General features: G+C 43.0%; 1 protein-coding gene across 2 annotated transcripts in view; it reads right to left on the reverse strand.

Moving 5' to 3' along the window:
- Positions 1-20,493, reverse strand: part of POMT2 (protein O-mannosyltransferase 2) — a 30,236-nt gene extending 9,743 nt beyond the window's left edge. The window contains exons 1-15 of one of the 2 annotated variants that reach the window (XR_015702260.1): positions 20,249-20,493; positions 19,503-19,587; positions 18,582-18,686; positions 17,304-17,412; positions 16,332-16,440; positions 14,488-14,647; positions 11,738-11,844; positions 10,910-10,992; positions 9,686-9,795; positions 7,511-7,577; positions 6,550-6,622; positions 4,927-5,005; positions 4,007-4,158; positions 2,203-2,294; positions 1,030-1,106 (exon numbers count right to left, since the gene is read on the reverse strand). Coding sequence is in view for 1 of the 2 variants with exons in the window: in XM_087747395.1 (XP_087603521.1) it covers positions 1,030-1,106; positions 2,203-2,294; positions 4,007-4,158; positions 4,927-5,005; positions 6,550-6,619; positions 7,511-7,577; positions 9,686-9,795; positions 10,910-10,992; positions 11,738-11,844; positions 14,488-14,647; positions 16,332-16,440; positions 17,304-17,412; positions 18,582-18,686; positions 19,503-19,587; positions 20,249-20,493 (1,650 nt within the window). In the remaining variant the exon portion in view is untranslated. The remainder of the gene's footprint in view (positions 1-1,029; positions 1,107-2,202; positions 2,295-4,006; positions 4,159-4,926; positions 5,006-6,549; positions 6,623-7,510; positions 7,578-9,685; positions 9,796-10,909; positions 10,993-11,737; positions 11,845-14,487; positions 14,648-16,331; positions 16,441-17,303; positions 17,413-18,581; positions 18,687-19,502; positions 19,588-20,248) is intronic. The other variant, XM_087747395.1, reaches the window with a different exon arrangement.
- Between the last annotated feature and the right edge of the window lie 12 nt (positions 20,494-20,505).

Raw genomic sequence — 20,505 nt, forward strand, 5'->3', positions numbered from 1 at the left:
CGGAGACGGCCACAATAAGGACAATGAATGTTTTAATATTACTGTGCAAGTGAAAAAGTTCTTTGTGTACCATTAGAGACAGTATTCCCTCATTTCTCTTCTCCAGCTTTTCTGTCACTGAGGATACATGTTGCATAAGCAAGACCTTTGTTCATTAAGAGACTACTTCGACAGGTTTCCCTCCACTCTGAAATAAAAGCCTCAGAAAGACTATTTCCATGGAAACTCATGCAGGTGCTTCCTTACCTGAGACAGCAATATCACTAGTTGCCATGGAAATGCTTACCATTAATAACAATTTGCTTGACTACCATCTTTCTTTTAATAATCTGAGAAGAGCTGTACAAACAGTAGCAAATAAAACCTTAGACTCCTTTCTCAAAATAGTAACTTCTCATTCTTCAGATGAAGGATTGAGGAGCTGGAAGCAGAAGGGCTGTGGCCAAGAGCACGAAGAACAATCACGGGGAAAGACTGCAAGAGTAGTCCACCTTGAAAATATTAAATCCAGCTCTTTGTTTTATATTCAGGGATAAATAGGGAAGATGAGAGCAGAAAACACAGCACCTCGATGAACTTTCAAAAAAAAACTAGAAGTTTTCCATTTTCAGTCCAAACATTATTGTTCTCCTAAGTGTCTGTTTAGCTAATTTTCCTGGCTCAGACCACAGTAATATCCTCCTGCCTCACAAATACTAATTTAACTTTAAAACCTTCCAGTAGGGTAGGGAAAATTTCCAACTCTCCTTTATAGAGCCGAATTTCAGCAGTGGAGAGATTACGTAACTAGGCTGTAGCTAGATCACGCCAACAGCAGAGCCAGGCATCAAGCCCAAGGCTTCCAAACTTTTGGAAGATTTAGCTGCAGGACCACCCCTTTTTCTAAGTATAAATTCAAGTAGGTTGCTGGGGCATGTAAATTCTGCCCTAGCTTGCAGACATCACCCAGATATCTCAGAAAATGCTATTTCTTTTTAATGCAAGAGAAAGGAGGAAGAAAACTACAGTCTAGAATTAATGATATCCTACCCGGATCATAACCATGTGGGATTCTAGAAGAATTTCTGCAAAAGAGGGCTTCAAAACATCCAGGCTGATATTGGGCACTTTAGAAAAAGAGAGAAAAATAGATTAGAAGTCTGTACGGTTTACTTTTATTTGCCTCTTTCATAATAAACAAAACTCTCTCCTCCTGTCACAAATCTGCTTCTAGCACCTCTTTTAATTCCCTGCGCAATTAATTCATATTCTAAACACAGAGGCTTGCAGTCAAAACTATCCCCCAGTGAATTTCACAACTGATGTACTCCTAGATTTCCTCCTTTGCTTCCAGGGGCAAGAGAAATAGACAAAAGTCCATGAAATAAACAAATATGTATTTCTAGCTGAAATTAGAGACATATTGTTCATAGGCTGCTGTTTATCTGTAAATGAGCCATGAGAGTGGGAATGTAAAATGCATTACAACAGAAGAGGAAATTCTACTAAGCCAACAGCCCAGGATTCCTCTCCTTCGGTTTGCATAAAGTTGCTCTGAAAGGATGGAGAACGCTAGGTTTCTTAATAACTCAGAACTCAGCCCAAGTCATCTGCAATTCATGCGATGAAAATTGTATCGAATAATTCAGGCCAACTGAGGCTGTGACACATATCTAACCCTGGATGAGGCTGCAAGGCCCATCTGTCACTACTGGCAAACTTAGTTCTCTGTCACACTTCTATTCATTTCTTGATGATACTGCAAAATCATTATTTAGTATGCCCCCAGTAAGAGAAGGAAAAAAATACACCAGAATAGGGTGGATCCTAGCTTTTTAAAAAAAACATTAAAGTATATATGACATACTCATATCGACGACAATAAGTCCCAATTAAACCAATGATGTTAAAAATAACAGCCGGTACTGCAGTGCCTGTAAAACTTCACACTTTTGTTACCCATGAAGATCTCAAAATCCTTAAAAAAAGTCTTTGTACTTCCACTACACTTGAAGCATTATCACCAGCTTACAGTACAAACAGTGTAGTAGAAAAAGGCTACGCATCTCTGAACAACTGGCCAAAGTTCAGCAAGTTCGCGCTTCAGTTGCGAAAGAACACACAAATTCCAAACATCGAATGCCAGTTCTTGCCATCTGATAGCTCATCCCTTCCTTTAACAGCTAGCCAAGATGCACTCTCAAAGGAAAATAAGTGACTTACACTTAGGGTTAATATGATCTTCAAAGTTCCAGAGGGAATTGGGAGTCTCCTTCAGGTATGGTGTGCAGGTGACTTCCACTTGTTCCCAGCCCCTGAGGAACCACAGAACAGTTAGCCACCACCCCACAAAAGATCACTCAATATTTCCAGTTCATGTCTGATTTTTTCCCCATTTAGCTTTATACTTCCCCATAACACCTACCATACCACTCAACCCCAGCAGCTGCGTTCTTACACACTCTTACATGCCCTAAGCAACATGCATAAACCAAAACAGATTTGCAAGGCAGCCAACATCAAAATTCTACTGAATATTTGAAGCACATTTCTAACTTTGGGCATCTAAACTAAAAAAACCTAGATCCATACATAAGCAGCGGGATTTTTGAAGATGATGCACACTAACAACTAGAAACTACTTCAAGTCAGCCCTTACAGTCTCTCCAGAAGAAAACCACCATCGTTAATTTAAGTCAATCCATGCCTACAGCAACTGTATTACAGAAACAAAAGAATGACTTTAGAGGATCCCACCACCTGTTCATTTAGGCTGTCACCCTATTTCTAGCAGGTCACATCAAACACTTTGGGAGAAAGTGCATCAAACCCTGCAGTAATGTGACAGATTAATAAGGAATTTTCTATCAATTACCACTTAGCAGACTTAACTCCACTAATTAATTAATTCCATTTATTAATCACCACTTAATTCTCTGAAGGACAGTGATTACTCCCCTTTAAATTCCTAAAAAAACATATAAAAATCCAATATACTCTAACCATGCTTATTTGCAGTTAACAAGTATTTTTTTCTCCTCAGCTCTTAATGTCATCAATATTTTGTGGCAATAACTTCCATTCACAGGGTAAGTTTGTGTCAGAGGGAAGAAAAAATATACACCCTTTCTTGAATCCTGTTGACTTTTTTTTTAAACCAATCACATTATTTACCCATGAGCCCAGTTTTACCAGTAAAGTCTAAATGGCACTTACATTCCTGACCAGGCAGTCACCAGAGGTATCTGCCTGCACTCACTATGATTCAGCATCAACAGGATTCCTTAGAAGCCCTTTTTACTATAACACAGTGAAGGGAAACCTAAGCTAGCAGTCACAGAGGCTTCTCTGGAAACAGAAGCAACAGGACCCCACAGCCTGCTGCTTCAGGATCCATGTTAGCATCCCCACACAGTACAGCTTTGCAGATACAGCAGCTTGCTTGGCATTAGTCTGGATGTTTCTGCATATACCTCATTTTAATGACGAAGGCATATCATCTAAGGATGTATTAAATCACGACCCCTGCTAATAGCAGCTTGTTTACCATTGCCCTTGCTTCAGATGCTGCATGCAAAAATGGCAGGTGGTCTTCCAACCACAAAATAAATTAATACCAAAGAAAAAAAAAGAAATTTGGAGGATTATGGTATGGAACAGCATGAACTGCCCCAGTTTCTAGCAATTTTTGTGAATCACAAGGATAAAATGGGCCTTGAAGAACACATCTGTCATCCCCTCCTGGACTTACCAGATGACAAGACCTATGCCCATGCCACTCTTGGATCTCTTAGCAAGGGATATTATTTTTCAGAGCTGTATACCTTCACTGTAACAGACTGCATAACCCTAACCCAGATCTTCCCCTCTGGTTATATTTTTAGTACCTGCTAGTTACTGTTTTATTCTTTTAATGATGAAGAAATGGAGGAAATGTAGCTATTGCTTAGTTTAAAAGTACCATCGAGCAAAGGAACATATCAGCTCAAGGCCTTCCACGGGTGGAGGGGGATTAGAAGCTATTTACCATTTTGGCAGAGTCTTTCCAGAAGAGCCCAATATACACCCTGTGGACACATGGGTTAGCCGGACCTGACTCCGTAGGACTTTGATGAGCTTCCCAGCCTTTCTGCCCACCACTTCAATCCGCCAGAAATCATTGGAGTCTCCTGTTCCATTCTATCATGCAAACATGCCATAGGAGAAAAAAAACCAAACAACGCAAACACAAAAAAAGCAAAAAATCCCAAAACCAACTAGAAGACATACAGGATTGAAGCACTGCAAACAGGAACTTCTGAAACTCTAATGGTGGCAAAGCTAAAACAAAGGAGCCTAGGCTACCCTCGCTCAGACTTCACAGAAGAGATTTCCCATCAGGAAGAGATGATTCTAGACATGAGCAGCTACTCACAAATATGTTTTTATCTTGCCAACCTTAAATTTTTTTGCTTCCAATTCATACTTGACTGTGGCTCAGAGTTGCATTTTAAACAGGGGTAACTTGGTTGCTTCACAAAAAGGGTTTAGGCAACAGCCCCTTGCGTTTGGAAATTCAGCCCTCAAAGCAGATTTCATTTTTGTGATTCAAAATTCTGTCATCATTCTGTCAAAAAAAGGCACTTGTCTACGTGACAAGGCCAAATACATAAAATAGTACTTGTCAGAGCAACTTCAAGGTTGCTCAGTTTGGCATTTCTGGAGTTGAACACTGCCAAAGCTAGTCTGGCAGTAAAAGCTTAAGTTATTTTCTTGTCTGTGTTCACGCTAAACAGACCTTAAATATGAGATAAGCTATTTCATACTAAATCAGTTTTTCCTCCAATATGGTAGATGCACATCTATCACCTTGGCAAATAAACTAAAAAAGCAAGAATAAATCCCCTTGGCATGGTATGAACTCTCCCCAAAAGAAGGAGCTTTTGTTTCATCTTGCCATTGACTTACTATTCCATAGCCAGTGACCTGGAAATGCTTCCTTGTCAGGGGAGCCTCATGCTGGTGACTGTGAAGATTTCTAGAAGTTCTGAAATGAAATTAAAAGTCAAACCTTGTTTGGTTTTATGTCTCGGTTAATTTGTGATAAGAACTTTGGTTTGAGCCATTCAGAGAGCTGCCAGACCTTTGACCACTGAATTCCAGCCAAAGGCAGGGCAGGATGCAGCCTTAACAGTGATGGGGGCCACAGAGTGAAACTGCCACTTCCCACCATGCGATTCTGAGCTTATGCCACACTGGGCAATGCTGGAAAAGGAGGACAGCATGAATAAATCCAACCTTTAAGCTACAATCCACCACCTCCAAGTGGAAAAGACATTGTTGGTTTTAAATGAAGAGTAAAGCTGGGACTAACAGTCCTGCTCTTGCAAGAAGCAAAGCAAGACCCTGACCTCCCTTGATTATCAGTTTTGCTTTTGAGGGGAAAGATTGTACCACATAGTCAGACACAGATTTACTGGGGGGGGGGGGGGATCAGTAGCCCCAGCTGTACAGGGTGCAAAACAGCCTCCCACCCTAGCAGGGACTGCTAACTGGGGCAACCAGAAAAATCTGGCCATATCCTGGTCAGTCCTTAATAAAACCACTCAGACAAAGAACCACCCTGACAACAATGCAGCTGCATCCAGCCTGGCCTTATCTGCACAGAAACCCTCTGCCGGTGCCACATGAGGTTCGTAGCAAGGAGATGAGAGCCATCTGCCGGATCTTTGCCGCAGCACCACAGTTTCACCGCCCATTTCAGAGACCTAATCAGGACCTAACCAGTACTGCCTAATCAAGATTTTATAACCTTCCTTATCATATATTTGGTAGTAAAACCCAAAATCCAAGGCATTTTTTTTTTTAAATCTTAAAATCATTTTGGAAACCTAAGTAATGATTTGTGAACACACAATACTGAATGCAATATGACATGATTTCCAGGTTCACAAGTTTAGAGCTTCTGTTAAGAAATCAAAGCTGCGACAGCACAGAGCATTGTGGCACAGTGACATTAGACTAGATGAAGATTAAATATCAAGTCACTAGGGTTCCCCTGCTTCCTCTTGGGTGTTCCCTACAGAAAGGGAAGGCACCAGCTGGCATTTTCATTAAAAGTGTTTCAGTGCTGTGATCTCAGTGCTGTTGAGAACTTCAGCAGGTAGATACTGCCTATGCACATAGGAACAGGACACCTGCAGTAGACTGACAAAAAACCCACACTATTTGCCTAGAAAACTCAGAGAGTGGGGACAAGCAACAGAAGGAGGGTTTTGAAATTGCTTCTTTACAGCAGTTACCCTTAATATTGCACTTCACACAGCTGAACAAATCCCTCTGCTGCTTAGGTAGGTATTTCTAATGAAGTTGTGTGGTTCTGTTAGAAGTTTCCCATTTAAGAGACACCCTTCAAAACATAAACCATAGAAGAAAAACTCCACAAACTTCACACTGGAAATGCAGATATACAAACACCTCTGTCACACAGCCCACTTGTGCTGGCCTAACCACGTAGCCTCCAGCAGGACAAATCTCCCACCAATTCTATTCAATCACGCAGCCTCTTTGAATCCCAGAAATCATCCTTACTCTTTATGTTCCAGACGAATAATATCTCCGTGCCTCACAAACTCCACAGGGCTCGAGGGGTCTGACAGATCTGCTGAAGGAAGACAAACTAATCATATCAATGCACTGACAAACATATCAGGGTCTTAGAAAGTTTCTTGTAAATGCTCATCCCTCAAGCAGACAATACAAGGCAAACTAATTTGTGTTGACTCTAAGCCTGGTGTAAAGCACTGCTCTAGTTTAAAGATCAGCCCCAAGTGCTACTCCAAAGAACATGGCCCTAAGCAGCACATACTGCCCTTAAATAAAGAGGATGCCTGGTCAGGCTAACTGAACACCAAAACTATATATTTATTTCATGAACTATAAAATGACTCTCGCAACACTGATTATAATTTTGTTGTATCTAGGTTATTTGCATTTTTTGTTGTTTAGACAGTTCTTGTTAATTTTTATATATACATGCTGCAGGTGAAGAAAGGAAACTCTGCCAGACCAAACATGCCTCAGCTACACTATATGATGTTCTAAAACAACAGATGCATGTACAAACCATAGATCTTCACGTTCGGTACCCTATCTTGTCCCAAGCAAACATCCATGCAAATCAGTCGAACACAGTGCATCAGAACATACCAGGACCCAACTTCTCCAGGACCCATAGCCACAATAACAGATTCCACCACTACTGAGTTCAGATTAATTTCCCCTCTGTTATCTGTAGCCCTACCTAGCTGAAAAGTTGTCAATGCAACCTTCAGCTGAGAAAAACTTATTTACTTCAGCTGTACAATCTGGAGAAAACCCAAAAACAGAGTAGACACAAACAGCATTAATCAAGATGGAGCCAGATTTCCCTTGTTCTTCCTCCACTCCCCCTCATATCCATGAAGGATACCTTGCCCTGGAGGGAACTCAGAATATTTAAGTGAAAAACTGAAGCAGCAGTTATAAAAGGCACTTTACTGGTATCTGTTACCTGTATCCGAATCATGTTTCTTTATAATCCACAGGTTATTCAAATCTTTATGTAAGTAGGCAGTGACCTGAAAACACAGGATAAATTATTTTACCAAACAACAAAAAAGCTGGTGATAGCAGACACACATTCGCCAGCAAATCAAAGTCCCAAATGAATGCACCAGTAACACAGAAACCCTGGGATGACTTTTATGACAGTGCCCCCTAGAAAGTCAGTTACTGGCCACTGCTTAACCCAGATCACAGCTTTTATTCAGTGCATAGCCTGTGCACTCAGGAGCACTACACTTAATGGCAGTTCATATGCATCATGAGTAACAGCCGTCAATCATACAGCTTGACCTCCTCTCACCCTACTCAGAGGCTCCTTCTACAACAACAGGATATCCAAAACCCTGAACTTTTTGAATAATCATTGACCAGTACCAGAACCAGGAGATGGAAACAGCATTGGCTTTACAGACAGGCATCATTGGTAGAGATTTACGACAACAGGCTGCCTGTGACAACCATAATACTTCTGCCAAAAGATCCAGGCAAGGTAAGAATGATTCATGGATCAACTGTTAAAGCCGCACATGCTACCCAGCTAATCCTTACCGGCCTGCTCAGACTCACACAAAGTAACTGCTCCTACTGTTACCATGGGCAGGGGAGACCATCTGGCCCCCGGGTGCTGCTCCCAAGGGCAACCTTCCCAAGCAGCATGAGGAACTGTGCCAACTTTGCTCACTCTCCTCTTCCAGCAGCAGCAAGCCCTGCTCTGTGGGACCCTAGACCAGTCCCAGACCTGTGCGTCCCACTCAGGTGGGAGCAGATGGCCCAGTGGGTGGGTGAGAGGCAGAACATAGAGGCATGTCTGAGGGTGGAGAAAAAGGGAGAGCTGGAGGTGGAACCTCATACCTTGAGGTTATATCATGAGGAAAGGCAGGAAAGGAGGAGGCAGAGAGATCACTGCCTCCATCTTTTCCTCCCTAAACCTCCTCCAAGTTCTAAATTCCCTTCCCCTCTCCACAGCCCCCAAACTGCCCCAGCTCCCTACCCTTGTCCTACCTCCAGGGCAGGGAGCACAGCGGGGGAATCTCCACACCTTCCCACCTACCCTCAAGGAAACTCCCATCAGCATCCTCTCCAAATCCCCCTTCCCTGCTTTTAATGTCATAAAGCATGCTCTGCACTTGAATTTTGCCTATCCTTGAGCCAGTTTTGGTATGCCATCTCCATCTACGGTAATAAACACCAATGTCACATGAGAGTATTAGAATTTTTGGTTGGGAAGAACGGCAGGAAAAGAAGATTGAGACAAAGTTTTCATTTCTGAAAACTTCCTCCTCACCACAGAGACTGAAGGGAGTTAAAAACCAAACACTTGTTTTTCTCTGGCAACTTTCTTTCAAGGAGCTCAGAACAATTTTTAGACACTAACATGCAAACTGCAAAATACATCTTGGGAAAGCTGCAGAAGCTGCAAAGATTTGTGAAGCTTGATGATGATGGACAAAAATAAGAAATTCACTTAATTCTTGTACTACCTAATTAGCAATAGTTACATGATTTCTGATTTTAACTTTGATTTATTGCTTAATTATTTAATCAGAAGCCCTTAGAGAGTTCAGATAGTTTCATTATGGCTAGCTTACGAACATACAGGTATCTAATTTAATGAGCAAAGCCTTGGCAAAGTTCATTGGCGACAGATGAGGAAAGCAAGGCACAAAAGTAGTAATTCATGTAAGGTCACAGAGGCCAGTGGCAGGAGTGAAAACAACACACAGCAGCCCTATTCTGTTGCTTTTAAAACACAGCAATGCAACCTATAAGATAAAGTACTGTATTTGTTTTAAACGTAAGTTTTACAGCCTTCCTTGAGGTAACAGTACTTTCATTAAGGAAGATTATTTTTAAGTCCTCTTGGCCTCCATCTATGGAGGCTGGTCTTGCTACTACAATGAAGCCTTGTTACTGTAAGTCACCTCTCTGGTGCAGTGTGGCAGGCTCTCTTCAAGCATCCTTTTTTACTTAGACTTCCAAGCCAAGTGCACAGCTGTGGCACTGAGAGGGTAACAGATGCTGAGTAAATACATAGCTCCTGTCACAACAGCACCTAATGCTAAGTGCAATGGGAATGAGTCGATGGTTGTAATTGGAGGCAGTACTAACACAGTTCACTAACCTGCTGCTGGCGAGCCCCAACGCCCTCCGGGTAGAGGTGCCAGTGGGAGTGAAGGTATCCCCCTGCCATCCGAAGGTTCTTTATTGTGACCACAGACCCGTATGCCAAGTCTATGTGGGAAGGAAGGAGGAAAAAATGCATAAGGCAGCTCTCCTATAAATATCTCCCCCAGCTAGTCTGCAGTGGACTGATCAGGCATGCATTCTCCCACTTTGTTTTGATGAAAACTCATTTCCTGTTTGACACGTTACCCCACACAGCTCATCACAAGCTGATCTCCCATCCCCAACCACGATTCAGTAAAACTGTTACATAACATTTGGCTGAGACACTTGGAATTCTCCCACCTAGTTTCACATAAACAGAAGTGCTAGTTCTTTTGTGTGTCATTTCAATAATGAGAGGTTTGAGGCAGCTTTCCATAAGAGTATTTGGTCAAATTAAAACATGACCAAGTTTGAAAAGCATGTGACTACTTTGAAGCACTCCATCGCCCAACCCCTACAGCAATACAAGAGGAAAGGGAACCAAGCTCAGCTATCAGATAGTGGAGCTGATACCCTGGCTTCAGATACCTTCCTTCATAGCCTTCCAACACAAGTGGGAGAAGACAGTCTTAGAGAATGGACCTGATGCTCTCCCAGTAGTAGCTCTGGAGCAGGGAACAGCCAGAGAAAAGCTGAAGTAATCAGGTGGCTAAACGATATTAAAGGCTCAGTAGTTCCTAGCCAACCTGAGGATTAGGGAACAACCACAGAGCCATCTTTCGCCTGAATTCATATGCATGCTTGAATACAACACAGCTGAACCAGGGGCACGCTGTGTGACAAAGGAGTTCATAATTTTCATTTATAAACATTTTGGAAACAAATCCCACATCTGAACATCTACAAACCTAAGGTGAACAGGACAAATCTCTTTGTTGCCTCAAGCAACATGAAGGGCAAAAAATACAAAGATGCACGCACACAAGACTGTCAAATCCCTCAAAATGGCATCTTTCCCTCTAGAAGGAATATGATGAAACAGCTAGTGACCTTGCACTAAACATGGTGTTATTTTCAGCCATTTTCTGTCAATGTATAAAACTGCACAGAAGAACAGCGTGGATCTGACCATGATCATGAAGGCATATCTGCACTGTCTCACAGGAAACGCTGTTTTTATTTAAACCTCCACGTATGCTGACAACACTCAAAGCGGTTTATTCCTTTGGACACTCACGCTCTGGAACGGAGACATTATGAAGATTGTTCCCGATCAGCTGGGACTGAAATGCTGAACTGAAGAAACCATCCCCAGGACCACTACAAAAGACAGCAAAGAATGTGACAATTCGAAGTCTGGCAAAACAGGCATACAAAGCTCTATCATGTGTTACCAAATTGTTTTTATAGAAGGAGAAAGATAAAACCAGACATGGCATCAGGAGAAGAATGACTGCAGCTCCCTTAGATGCACACACCTATTCATATTCTTTTTTTATGGTGAAATGCTTATTCATCTCATCTCTTAATGCCAGCATATGGAAAAACATTACTTGGCCATTTTACTAGCTGTTGTGCTCTTTCCCCATAAAAAGCATCCCTTGGTTGCAGGCATTCACAGAAGAGTCCTCCCTCTGGGCACACTCAGAGTTTTGGTTTGGTTTTTTTTTGTTGTTGTTTTTTTTTTTAATCGCATCCAAAGCATTTTTCAGGAATGCAATGCTTTCGTTGTTTTTTTTTTTAATTACAAAAACAAAAATAAAAGGAATGGAGCCGAGACATTTTCAGGTCCAGGAAAGAGAGGAGGGGAAAAAAAGGAGACAGAGAGTTTGGGTAGAATACTTGCTTGGCATTTCAGAAACTCTTAAGCTCAAGCTCTGTTTCATTGCCAGCTTGGCCAGAGTCTTTCTCTAAAAACAATGCAGGAATCTGGAAAAGGAATTAAACAAAGACACAGCTTGTGGCTGTGCTTCTGGCACTGAAAATGCTGAAATACATAATCAATAGCCTTTAATTCAAAGCAAAGACAAGTGATTCTTCTTCTGGAGAAAACATTGTGAAATACCTTTTATTTAATACTGCAAAATGAACAGCAAACATAGCCATGTAGAGGGCAAGCGGGAGCAGGATGAGGCAGAGTACACGAGCCAGTAAATGCTTCCCAAACACGACCTGTAACAAACACAATCCGGATCAAGCAGTGCAGCTGGAGGAACAACTCCACTCTTTATCTCACAGGACTCTGAGCAGTGGTCCTATAGCAGAAGCCTACTATGTAAGCAGCCCCAGCAGGGTGCAAAATTACTTCAAAAAGGCCTAGTGCGTGGTAAAAGCTTAGGCAGACCTTGTTGTGCATCTCCAAAAGCTGGAGCTGGGGTACCTTGAAATTTCAGGGTCTTGGGAGAAGGACAAAAACAGGCAATAGGAGGGTTTAATTTTCAAAAATGTTGGGCATGCCTAACTTTGTCAAAGGAGGTTGGGCAGCTCCCATCGACAACACTTTGAAAACAAGGACCTTAACTTGTTTATCAGAGCAGTACAGATCTTGACACAAAATCGCAGCAAGGAGATGGCTTACAGAGTAGTGACTGTCAAAGCTAAACAAAAGGGAAAATGAAAACATGAGGGCACAAGTTACTCGATACAATTCTTCCAACCAGTTTCCCTATGCAAATATGACTGCAACAAGGACTTCTTGGGGACCTAGATATGCTGCATTCACAGAAACCAGCTAACTTAGCAAGGATGCCCTCACACTGCAACTTCTGTTGCTGGTCCTCAGCCAGAAGTCACAGAAGAGTCAGCAGCAAAACCTGTGAGTGTTTCTAGCTGCCTCATCACGAAAGTAGAGCATTTCATTTAAATCCCTTGGAAAGGTGGTTTATACACAGATGCCCAAGATGCAATTACATATTCACATCCTACCGACACTGCTGGTAGTAGAGTAAGTAATCTAAAATACAGGGTGGGTAATAAAAAGCTGAGGGAGAAGAAAACACCTTAAATAGCGGAAATTGTTTGCTAAATGTCCACATTTAACTTCAAAGCAGACGAAGGAGATGTACTTGCTATCTTCCGTATTTTTTTTTTCATGGTACCTATCATACAATCATTAAGCTAATCATCCTCCTTCCCTTAATAACAGATCCAAAGATTTCAGAAATAACAGAAAAAGAGCTGAACACATTACAAAACTAAGAACTTACTGAAGTCAACAAAGGAAACAGTTGCTCAGCTCAAGTACTTGAGCAGAACACTTAATAACCACTGGGCACTTGAAAAAATGCTGATTGATGGTACATAACCAAATTTATGCAGCAGAGAGGCATATGCACTAATCTCCAGTTCCCTGCTCAAAATGACCACAACATGCTTCAATCTTTGTGAAAAGGTTTTCTTTAACCACAGACCTCAATGCAAAATCAAAAAAGAAAACGCACATGAAGGACAGCATCGAGCAAACCAGAACAGTGGACCAAGATAAGCTGAGAATTCTATAAATCAAATCAGTCCCCAAAACCTTGCACGTAAATAGTCATGAGTAGTTTCCTAACAAATGCAGAGATAAGTTACTCAGGCTTTCAGGGTTTAATCCTCATTTTTTTTTTCCTCCTCAAGCACCAAGGCTGCCAAATAGTTAGTTATTCAGAAAGCATCTACCTTCTGGAGTGAATTTCTTTACATATTCTAACACTCAGGGGCTTGCTGCCTTTGCTGCCAGCAGCACAAATGAAGTCACTGTGCAGCCGTCTGCTGGCAGAAAGCTTAGACATGATGGATTTGTTCCATTTCAAATGCAATTAACTGACTTTGCTCAAGAAGTGCTTCTCTGGAGCTGGAACATTGCATCTTCGCAGCCCATATTGATTCACATTAATCAGAGAAAACAAATCACATAGCTGGAATAGAAAAAGTCCCCCCAAACCCTCACTGTTTATGAGACAAAGAGGACAAAAACAGTAAGTGAAAAATACAGAATTTTCAAGCTTCAGAAGAGGCTGAGACAAGAGGAGAAATGAACACCTTTTAGAAGATGTGCTTGAAGAATTTGTTTTCCCGCTGGTTGCAAGACAGGCAAATGGTACATCAAGGTATTTCTCCAAATATTACATTGTACAGTCCCCAAATATAAAATGCAATATATTACAACAGGGAACTCAAACACACTAGCAAATTTTTAGAGCTTATAAGAACTAAATGTGTGTGAAATTGAGCAGGCTATGGCTGCCTTCATCCTCAGGACTGACTATGGAGACTGCAAGTTGCAGAGCATGCCTATGACTCATGAGGGACTACAGCATGCTACTGCTATACGGCCTGTGCCCCCATACTCTCATGAAGCAGAGCCTGAGCTTGCGCTGCTTATGCAAACTAGGTGCTGCAAGACATGCCTGTCTGCCAGGTAGCACGTACTCCTCAGAAGGTCATGTAACAGCGTTGGACAACATCTTGCTTTGGGCCATTCTACAGCCATTCCCAATGAGCATTTTTAACCTAGACTGAAATAAAATTCATCCAACTGGAAAGGTAATAGTTTCTCTTGAGAAAAAGCAACAACCTTTTTGCTGTGCTCTTATGACATTGTATCCCACTGACATATGTGGTTTTTTTTAAAAACATACGACAATAGTTTTTCCATTATAACCTTCATCTTTAATCATCACCATCTACCTCAGATGCCCCTGTTTGCTGCAGACAGAGTATCACTGTTTCGCTAGTTCCATGGTTGTCAATAACTAGGAGAATTACAAAGGCAAAAGAAAGCAAAACAAAACAAAGAAACCCTTAATGTAAAGAAAAGTTTTTGACACTCACCAGTGACAGGCTGAGGTTCCCCAGCAAGTCCCATAGGTCATAGATTGTGTTCAGGCCAACCAAGATGACTACAAAAAGGCCAACAAACTTTACCCCCATTGCTCCAGCAAGGTTCACACCAGTCAGACTCAGCCAGAACCACCAGGAGGCAGAAAATGGCCTGCAGGACAGATAGAGCAGGTCAGTAAATAAACAATGGCTACTTGAATGGGCATCTGCAATCAGGAAAACAAACAGCAAGTTGGCAACCCTGCAAAATTACATTCCGTCTTCTTCTCAGGAGCCCACGAGGAATAGAAAGATAATTTTTTCATTAATTTTAGAATGATGCAAGGATACCCCTGATACAGGCTTCAGAAGGGCCGAACACTTAAGCCTGGGCAGCCCTAGATCTCCCCTTTAAGGAAGGGAACATAGACACTGGGTATAAGCTAAAATACTAGTGTGAAGAAAGACTGACACATGGAAGGTCTGAAAATAGAAACAGGTCTTTTGCTCCATAAAACACAAACTTACATCTCTCAGAAAGCTAAGGACGTGGGGGAGAACAGGAGAAAAAGAACAGCTACTTTTCCTAAAGCAGAAAGGCCATAGTGGAAAACATCTACCCAAAGCACAAACAAAAGCTGCAGCAAAAAGCAAACAAATTACAAACTAAACTAAAATTGAACCACAGAGAAGCATTAGATGAGAAACGACGACAGCAGAATTTAAAACTCTTTTCCTACTGACTCCTGATGCCTTGATGCTTGTATTTTGTCTAGACAAAATCCCTGCTAAGCAACACAATCTCTAGAGCTGGCTTTTAATTTGCATAAAATCAACTAGTTTGAAAACAGGATTAGCTCTAAGACATGAGAAATACGTTCAGGTCAAGGCACACAGAGCTGATCAAACACTGCCCTGTAACTTAGTGCTTGCACTCCCTGGGGCGCGTGTTGTAGATGAGGATGGCCTTGGATGGCCCCACATGACGCTGCAGGCTGCATTTTAGCCGCGTGTGCTGCAGTCACCCTAAGATTGATAAGTTGAGTTCTTGAACATTTCATGAACCAAAAATTGCTCATATATAACCCAGTAGTCTAAGCTTTTATGTCTTTGAATTCTGAGTGCATTGTGAGGAAACTACTCTGTACAGCCCAGCCACAAAGAAGCCTTTTGACACATCCAAATACCTATAAATCACCATCCCCCTCTGGATGGGTCTACGGCAAATATCCTGAGCAACTTAACTGCTTTATTCAGAAACACCCTGGCTATATTTCTCTCAAATTTTTGGTACCAATTTCTCTAAACCCAACAAATTACACTATTTACCTTAGCTATCAGGATTTTATAAGTGCTTATAGGATTACAGTCACAGATAAGCTGTGTTTCTCTAGCCTGGAGACAAAATGACTGGTTCAAGATAACCAATTAATATTTTTGCCATTAAGGAGCAAAGCCTTGAACAGGCTCCAACCATCCTTCATTCCTCCTTCTCTGACCTACAACACCCTATGCTAGCTTTTTTTTCTGTCAAGTTTTAAGAAGCTTTAACCTTCATTTTCAGGATTTGCAGTTCCATAAACACTATTTCTGCTGAAATTTCCTTTCATGCTAAAATAATCTGTTTAAGTCTCTCTCCTGGTTTACCCTAGCCATGATACTTTCTCCCTAGTTTCACAAGCTGTCATACTAAAAATTTCTCTCCCCTACCATGAGCCATTTTCACCTCCAAATTTCCTGAAACAATCTCATCTCAGCCACTCACGCAGATTACCAAGTGGCAGACATGTTCTAGTACTTTATCTGTGTGAAAGTTGAGTTCCTATAGTTTAGCAAAATTACCATCTTTATCTTACCTATCCGCACAGCTGTTACATTTCACCATACTCAGAACAGCTCCCATGAGGAAGAACATCAGAATGGGGTCCAGCAGAATATATTGGGACAAAGTAATACAGCCCGTATCTACAAACAGATGCACAACAATGTCAAAAAGGCTTGCGGTTCCAATGTGAATTCAAGATTGCAGGAAGCCAGTTTCCTCACTGCAGTCAAGACAAGGGGAACAAGGGAAATTTTAGAAACAGAAGCAGATCAGAACATTTCAACTTCTACTTGGGTAACAAATGAAAAAAAAAAAAAACTCACAAAAACCAGGCAGTACAACAGTATCTGTGAAACGCCATTTGGGAGGTGCTGCTAACATATTCAGATGGAGAGTGTTACAGACAGCAATGATCTACCCACTAAGGTACCAGCATGGTGCCAGAGGACGCTACAGGAGAAGTCATTTTTCAGATGTTGCCTATGAAAAAATGAATATCACTTGGATATTTTAGGTCTCCATGCCTCAATATCATATGTCCTCACAAAACCCCAATTTGGGTAACTCCATTTGCAATGTTAATTTCTCTGCTTGGCTCAATTCAACAAGGAACTTTATTAACTTCTTACTGTGAACTCTTCCACAGTAATGCAGTAGGCTGTTAAATACCTCTATAATTCATATGGGAGACATCAATATTTCACTACTGGGAAAAATCATTCCTGACCATCCATCTTATAAAAATTCTTAAAATTGAGGTGAAATGTAGTCCAACGCTGCGGTTATACACATAACAGAAGTACCTATGAACTAAAGACGACTGTAAAATTCTCAAGGGGATCACCAATTAAAAAGCCTCATATATATAAAGCAGAATTACTTTGCTTTTGGGAACCTCTCTCATTAACCCCAATATCCCCTGGCTAGGTAACATACGATAATCCAGAAATTAAATTCTCTGAACAATTAACCTGCTCAGTTTTGCTGTAGCAGGAACACCTACCAAAAATAAGGATGAAAGCTGTGAGTAAGGCTGCTGGCAGTGACTTTGACAGTTCCAACACTGTGAGGTAGGCGAAGGGAACCAGGCAGGAGCCAAGGAATGCACAGAACTGCAGGAAAAGAAGATCACGGGAGAAGTTATAACCCTCCCCAAAGTGAAGACGCACCCACACCCTTTTCCTTCCTTCATCTTCCACACCTATCAACAACAGGGGGTGTTGCAGTAGCTGAACTGACTCACTAAGAACATCAGACAAAAGCCAAATGAACAAAGATACTGTTCAGAGGAGGACAGCTGCTTACTCTGTTCTGTCTCTAGAGGTGTCAGTAACAACAGTCAGTCATTCTCTTGCTAGACTACATCAGATAAAAAAGATATGTCAAGTAGGTGCACTACACATACACCATACTCAACTTATTTTAACACGATATTAGAATAGGAAATCTAAGAACAAAATACACCTGTACCTTACATCTTTAGCAGACCAGTATCAGCTACCCTACACAAATGAGACTGAGGATAGTTGGAGGAGGAACAGAAATCAAAACAAAAGAAAGCAGCATCACAGTAAAATCTGTTCTCTTCAACATCTGGTTCTAGCACTTCTCCCACCTTTGGCTCAGGGAAATCTAGAACCACAAATTGCTGGAGACCCGGAAAGTAAACCAAGAAAATATGCCTTCCCAGTTTTTATCCTTCTTTCTGGGCACTAGCAACTGGCCACCGTTTGTTTTTTTTGGCTTGTGTTATCTGCTGTCATTTTATGGCTCTTGGTCTTTCTAGATAACAGTACAGCCAGGGTTTCAGATAGAATATTACTCTGAATAGTAATCTCCCCTCTCACCCCACCCCATCAGCTTACTCAGCTCAGTGTTACTGGTGGTGGCAAACTGCAGGTGGCAGTGGATGATCCTGCCTTTTGACATCCTTGGCTCTCCAGCAGAGCAGCCAGGCACAATGGAGTGAGTGGAAGCCCAAGCTCAGCAACGTTCCTTTTGCAGAACAGGCAAGATACCTGTCCCACTCAGGAGTGTAGTCCCAATAATTAGCAGCAAGAGTTGGCATCAATAATCACCTTACTTTCTTACCTGGCCTCTCACAATCAGACATTAAGACTTACAGTACAATCACTAACACCTTTCCGAGGAGCTTAAAGACAAGGCACAAAGCTAAACAGACCTCTGATCTGATCCAGGAGAGATGTTCTTACAACATAACACTCTGTACTGAAAACCACAGGAGAGCTAACCAGCTGGATACTAGCCTGTAGAGCCTTACCCCTCTCATCCCCACGTAGTTGTGCTGCTCATATCTGTCCCCTGGCTTTTGGAAAGGAAATGTACCATCATATCCACTAAGGTAGCCAGCAAGTCCAATCAGCATCTGAAGAGGAAAGGTGAAAAAACTGGTCAGGGAAATCGCACTGGAGGAAGGAGTATCCAAGCCAGCAGCAGGTAAGATTTTTACAGAAGCCAAGTCTGATCCACGGGTTAACTACTTAATTCAGACACATCATCCAAATAAGAGTTTATGTACAGAATTCATATGCATACATATTGCCCTTTGTCTAAAGGCAAAATCAGAAGGGATCAAAAAGACTTTGGCTGCTGACTATAAGGACAACTGCAAGTTCAAGAGAAATATCAGGTGTGGGACTTAGCAGAGAGAATTCTGTCTCTGTAGATTCTCCCATAGCTGCCTATTCTTATAGTTTAAGGAGGCTCAGCCTGAAAGGAAGACAATCTTTTTGAGGGAGGAGGAATGCACCTTCATCAACACTGCACATTGCTGCTAGAACAAGTTCTTCGATTACAGAATAGCAAGTCAAGGCTTTCAGGGTCCTTTGTGGTAGGAGTCTCATTTACACACAAGCCATCAGGAACTGTTTGGTTCCTTTGAACTGCAGGCCTCTATTAAATATGCCCTCCAAACCACGTAAGTGCCACGTTCGTTTTTTAATGTCAAGCCTTTCAAATACCCAACATGCAATACCGCTTTGTTTTCCCACATTCAAAGCATTTTCATAAAGAAGAAAAGATGCAAGTTGAGGCTCTGGATAGAGAAAGCAAACTACCACGACGCCAACAACATTTAGGAGAGGCACTGGTTTTCATCACTTCCTTCAGCCAGAAGGATGGGGAAGACTTTTGTTGGCCCACTCCTGTGGCTTCTAAAACATGTAACAGAAGAGCAGTTTACCTTCCCCAAAGGGGGGTGGACATCAAAGAAGAAGGTCCGATTAATGTAGTAACTTCCCATCTTCCCAAAATGAGTTTCATCCCAACTGGAAAAAAAAAAACCAAACCACCAAACAACCTGCTGTAATGCTGAAGACAGTAAAAAGAGCCAGGAAGGTCTTTTTACTCATGCTTTTCATCATGTAGAGGGTTAGTGCCACACAGTCTATATGAGATAATGCATTAAATTCACTGGGAAATCACGGGGAGTCCTTCAGCCATTCTAGGCAGGGTCCTTTTCAGAGTTTGATATTAGCACTCCAAAACCTCTAGTCTGCCCGTCTGTTTCCAGGTTGAGCTTAGAGATGCTAAAAGACCAGCCTGCAACCCACAGATCCCCAAAACCGCCTCCCCGAGACCCCGTCCCCTCCCTGCCGCATGTCCCGAGCGCGGCGGTGGGGCGGGGGCCGGCAGCGGGCTGGCCAGAGGCACCGCGCTGCCCTGTGGCCCTCGCTGCCAGGATCCCGTCCCGCCACCTGCCTGGAATAAACAGGGATCCGCTTCCCAGCCGGGCAAGGCAGGGGCGGGCGGGTGCTTGAGGACGGGGCGAAGGCCGGGAGTCCGGGCGGGCTCCCGCCCGCAGGGCCGATGCCGGGGCGCCTCCCGGGAGGAGGCGGACACCCACCCACGACCCTGGGCCCGGGCCAGGCCCCCCGCCCCCGGGGCACTGGCCCGCCGGAGGGGCACAGGCCCCGCCCCGCCCCGTACCAGACGTGCGGCGGCTCCGGCAGGCGGTGGAAGCGGGAGGCGAAGCTGAGGAGGGTGACGAGGGCCAGCGCCGCCGGGCGAGCGGCAGCGGGAGGGGCGGCGGGGCGCGCCGTGCCCCCCGGCAGCCGGCGGGAGCCCCGCTGCCGCAGCGGGCCGCCGCGCTGGCCCGGCTCGGCCCGGCCGCCCGCCGCCGCCGGCATCCGCGGGGCTCCGCCGCGCGCAGCACCGGGCCGGGCGCGGCGCATCCTGGGAGACGG

The sequence above is a fragment of the Nipponia nippon genome, unplaced genomic scaffold (assembly GCF_047370975.1).
Source record: "Nipponia nippon isolate SJK-2023a ecotype South Korea unplaced genomic scaffold, ASM4737097v1 scaffold_11, whole genome shotgun sequence".
Lineage (NCBI taxonomy): Eukaryota > Metazoa > Chordata > Aves > Pelecaniformes > Threskiornithidae > Nipponia > Nipponia nippon.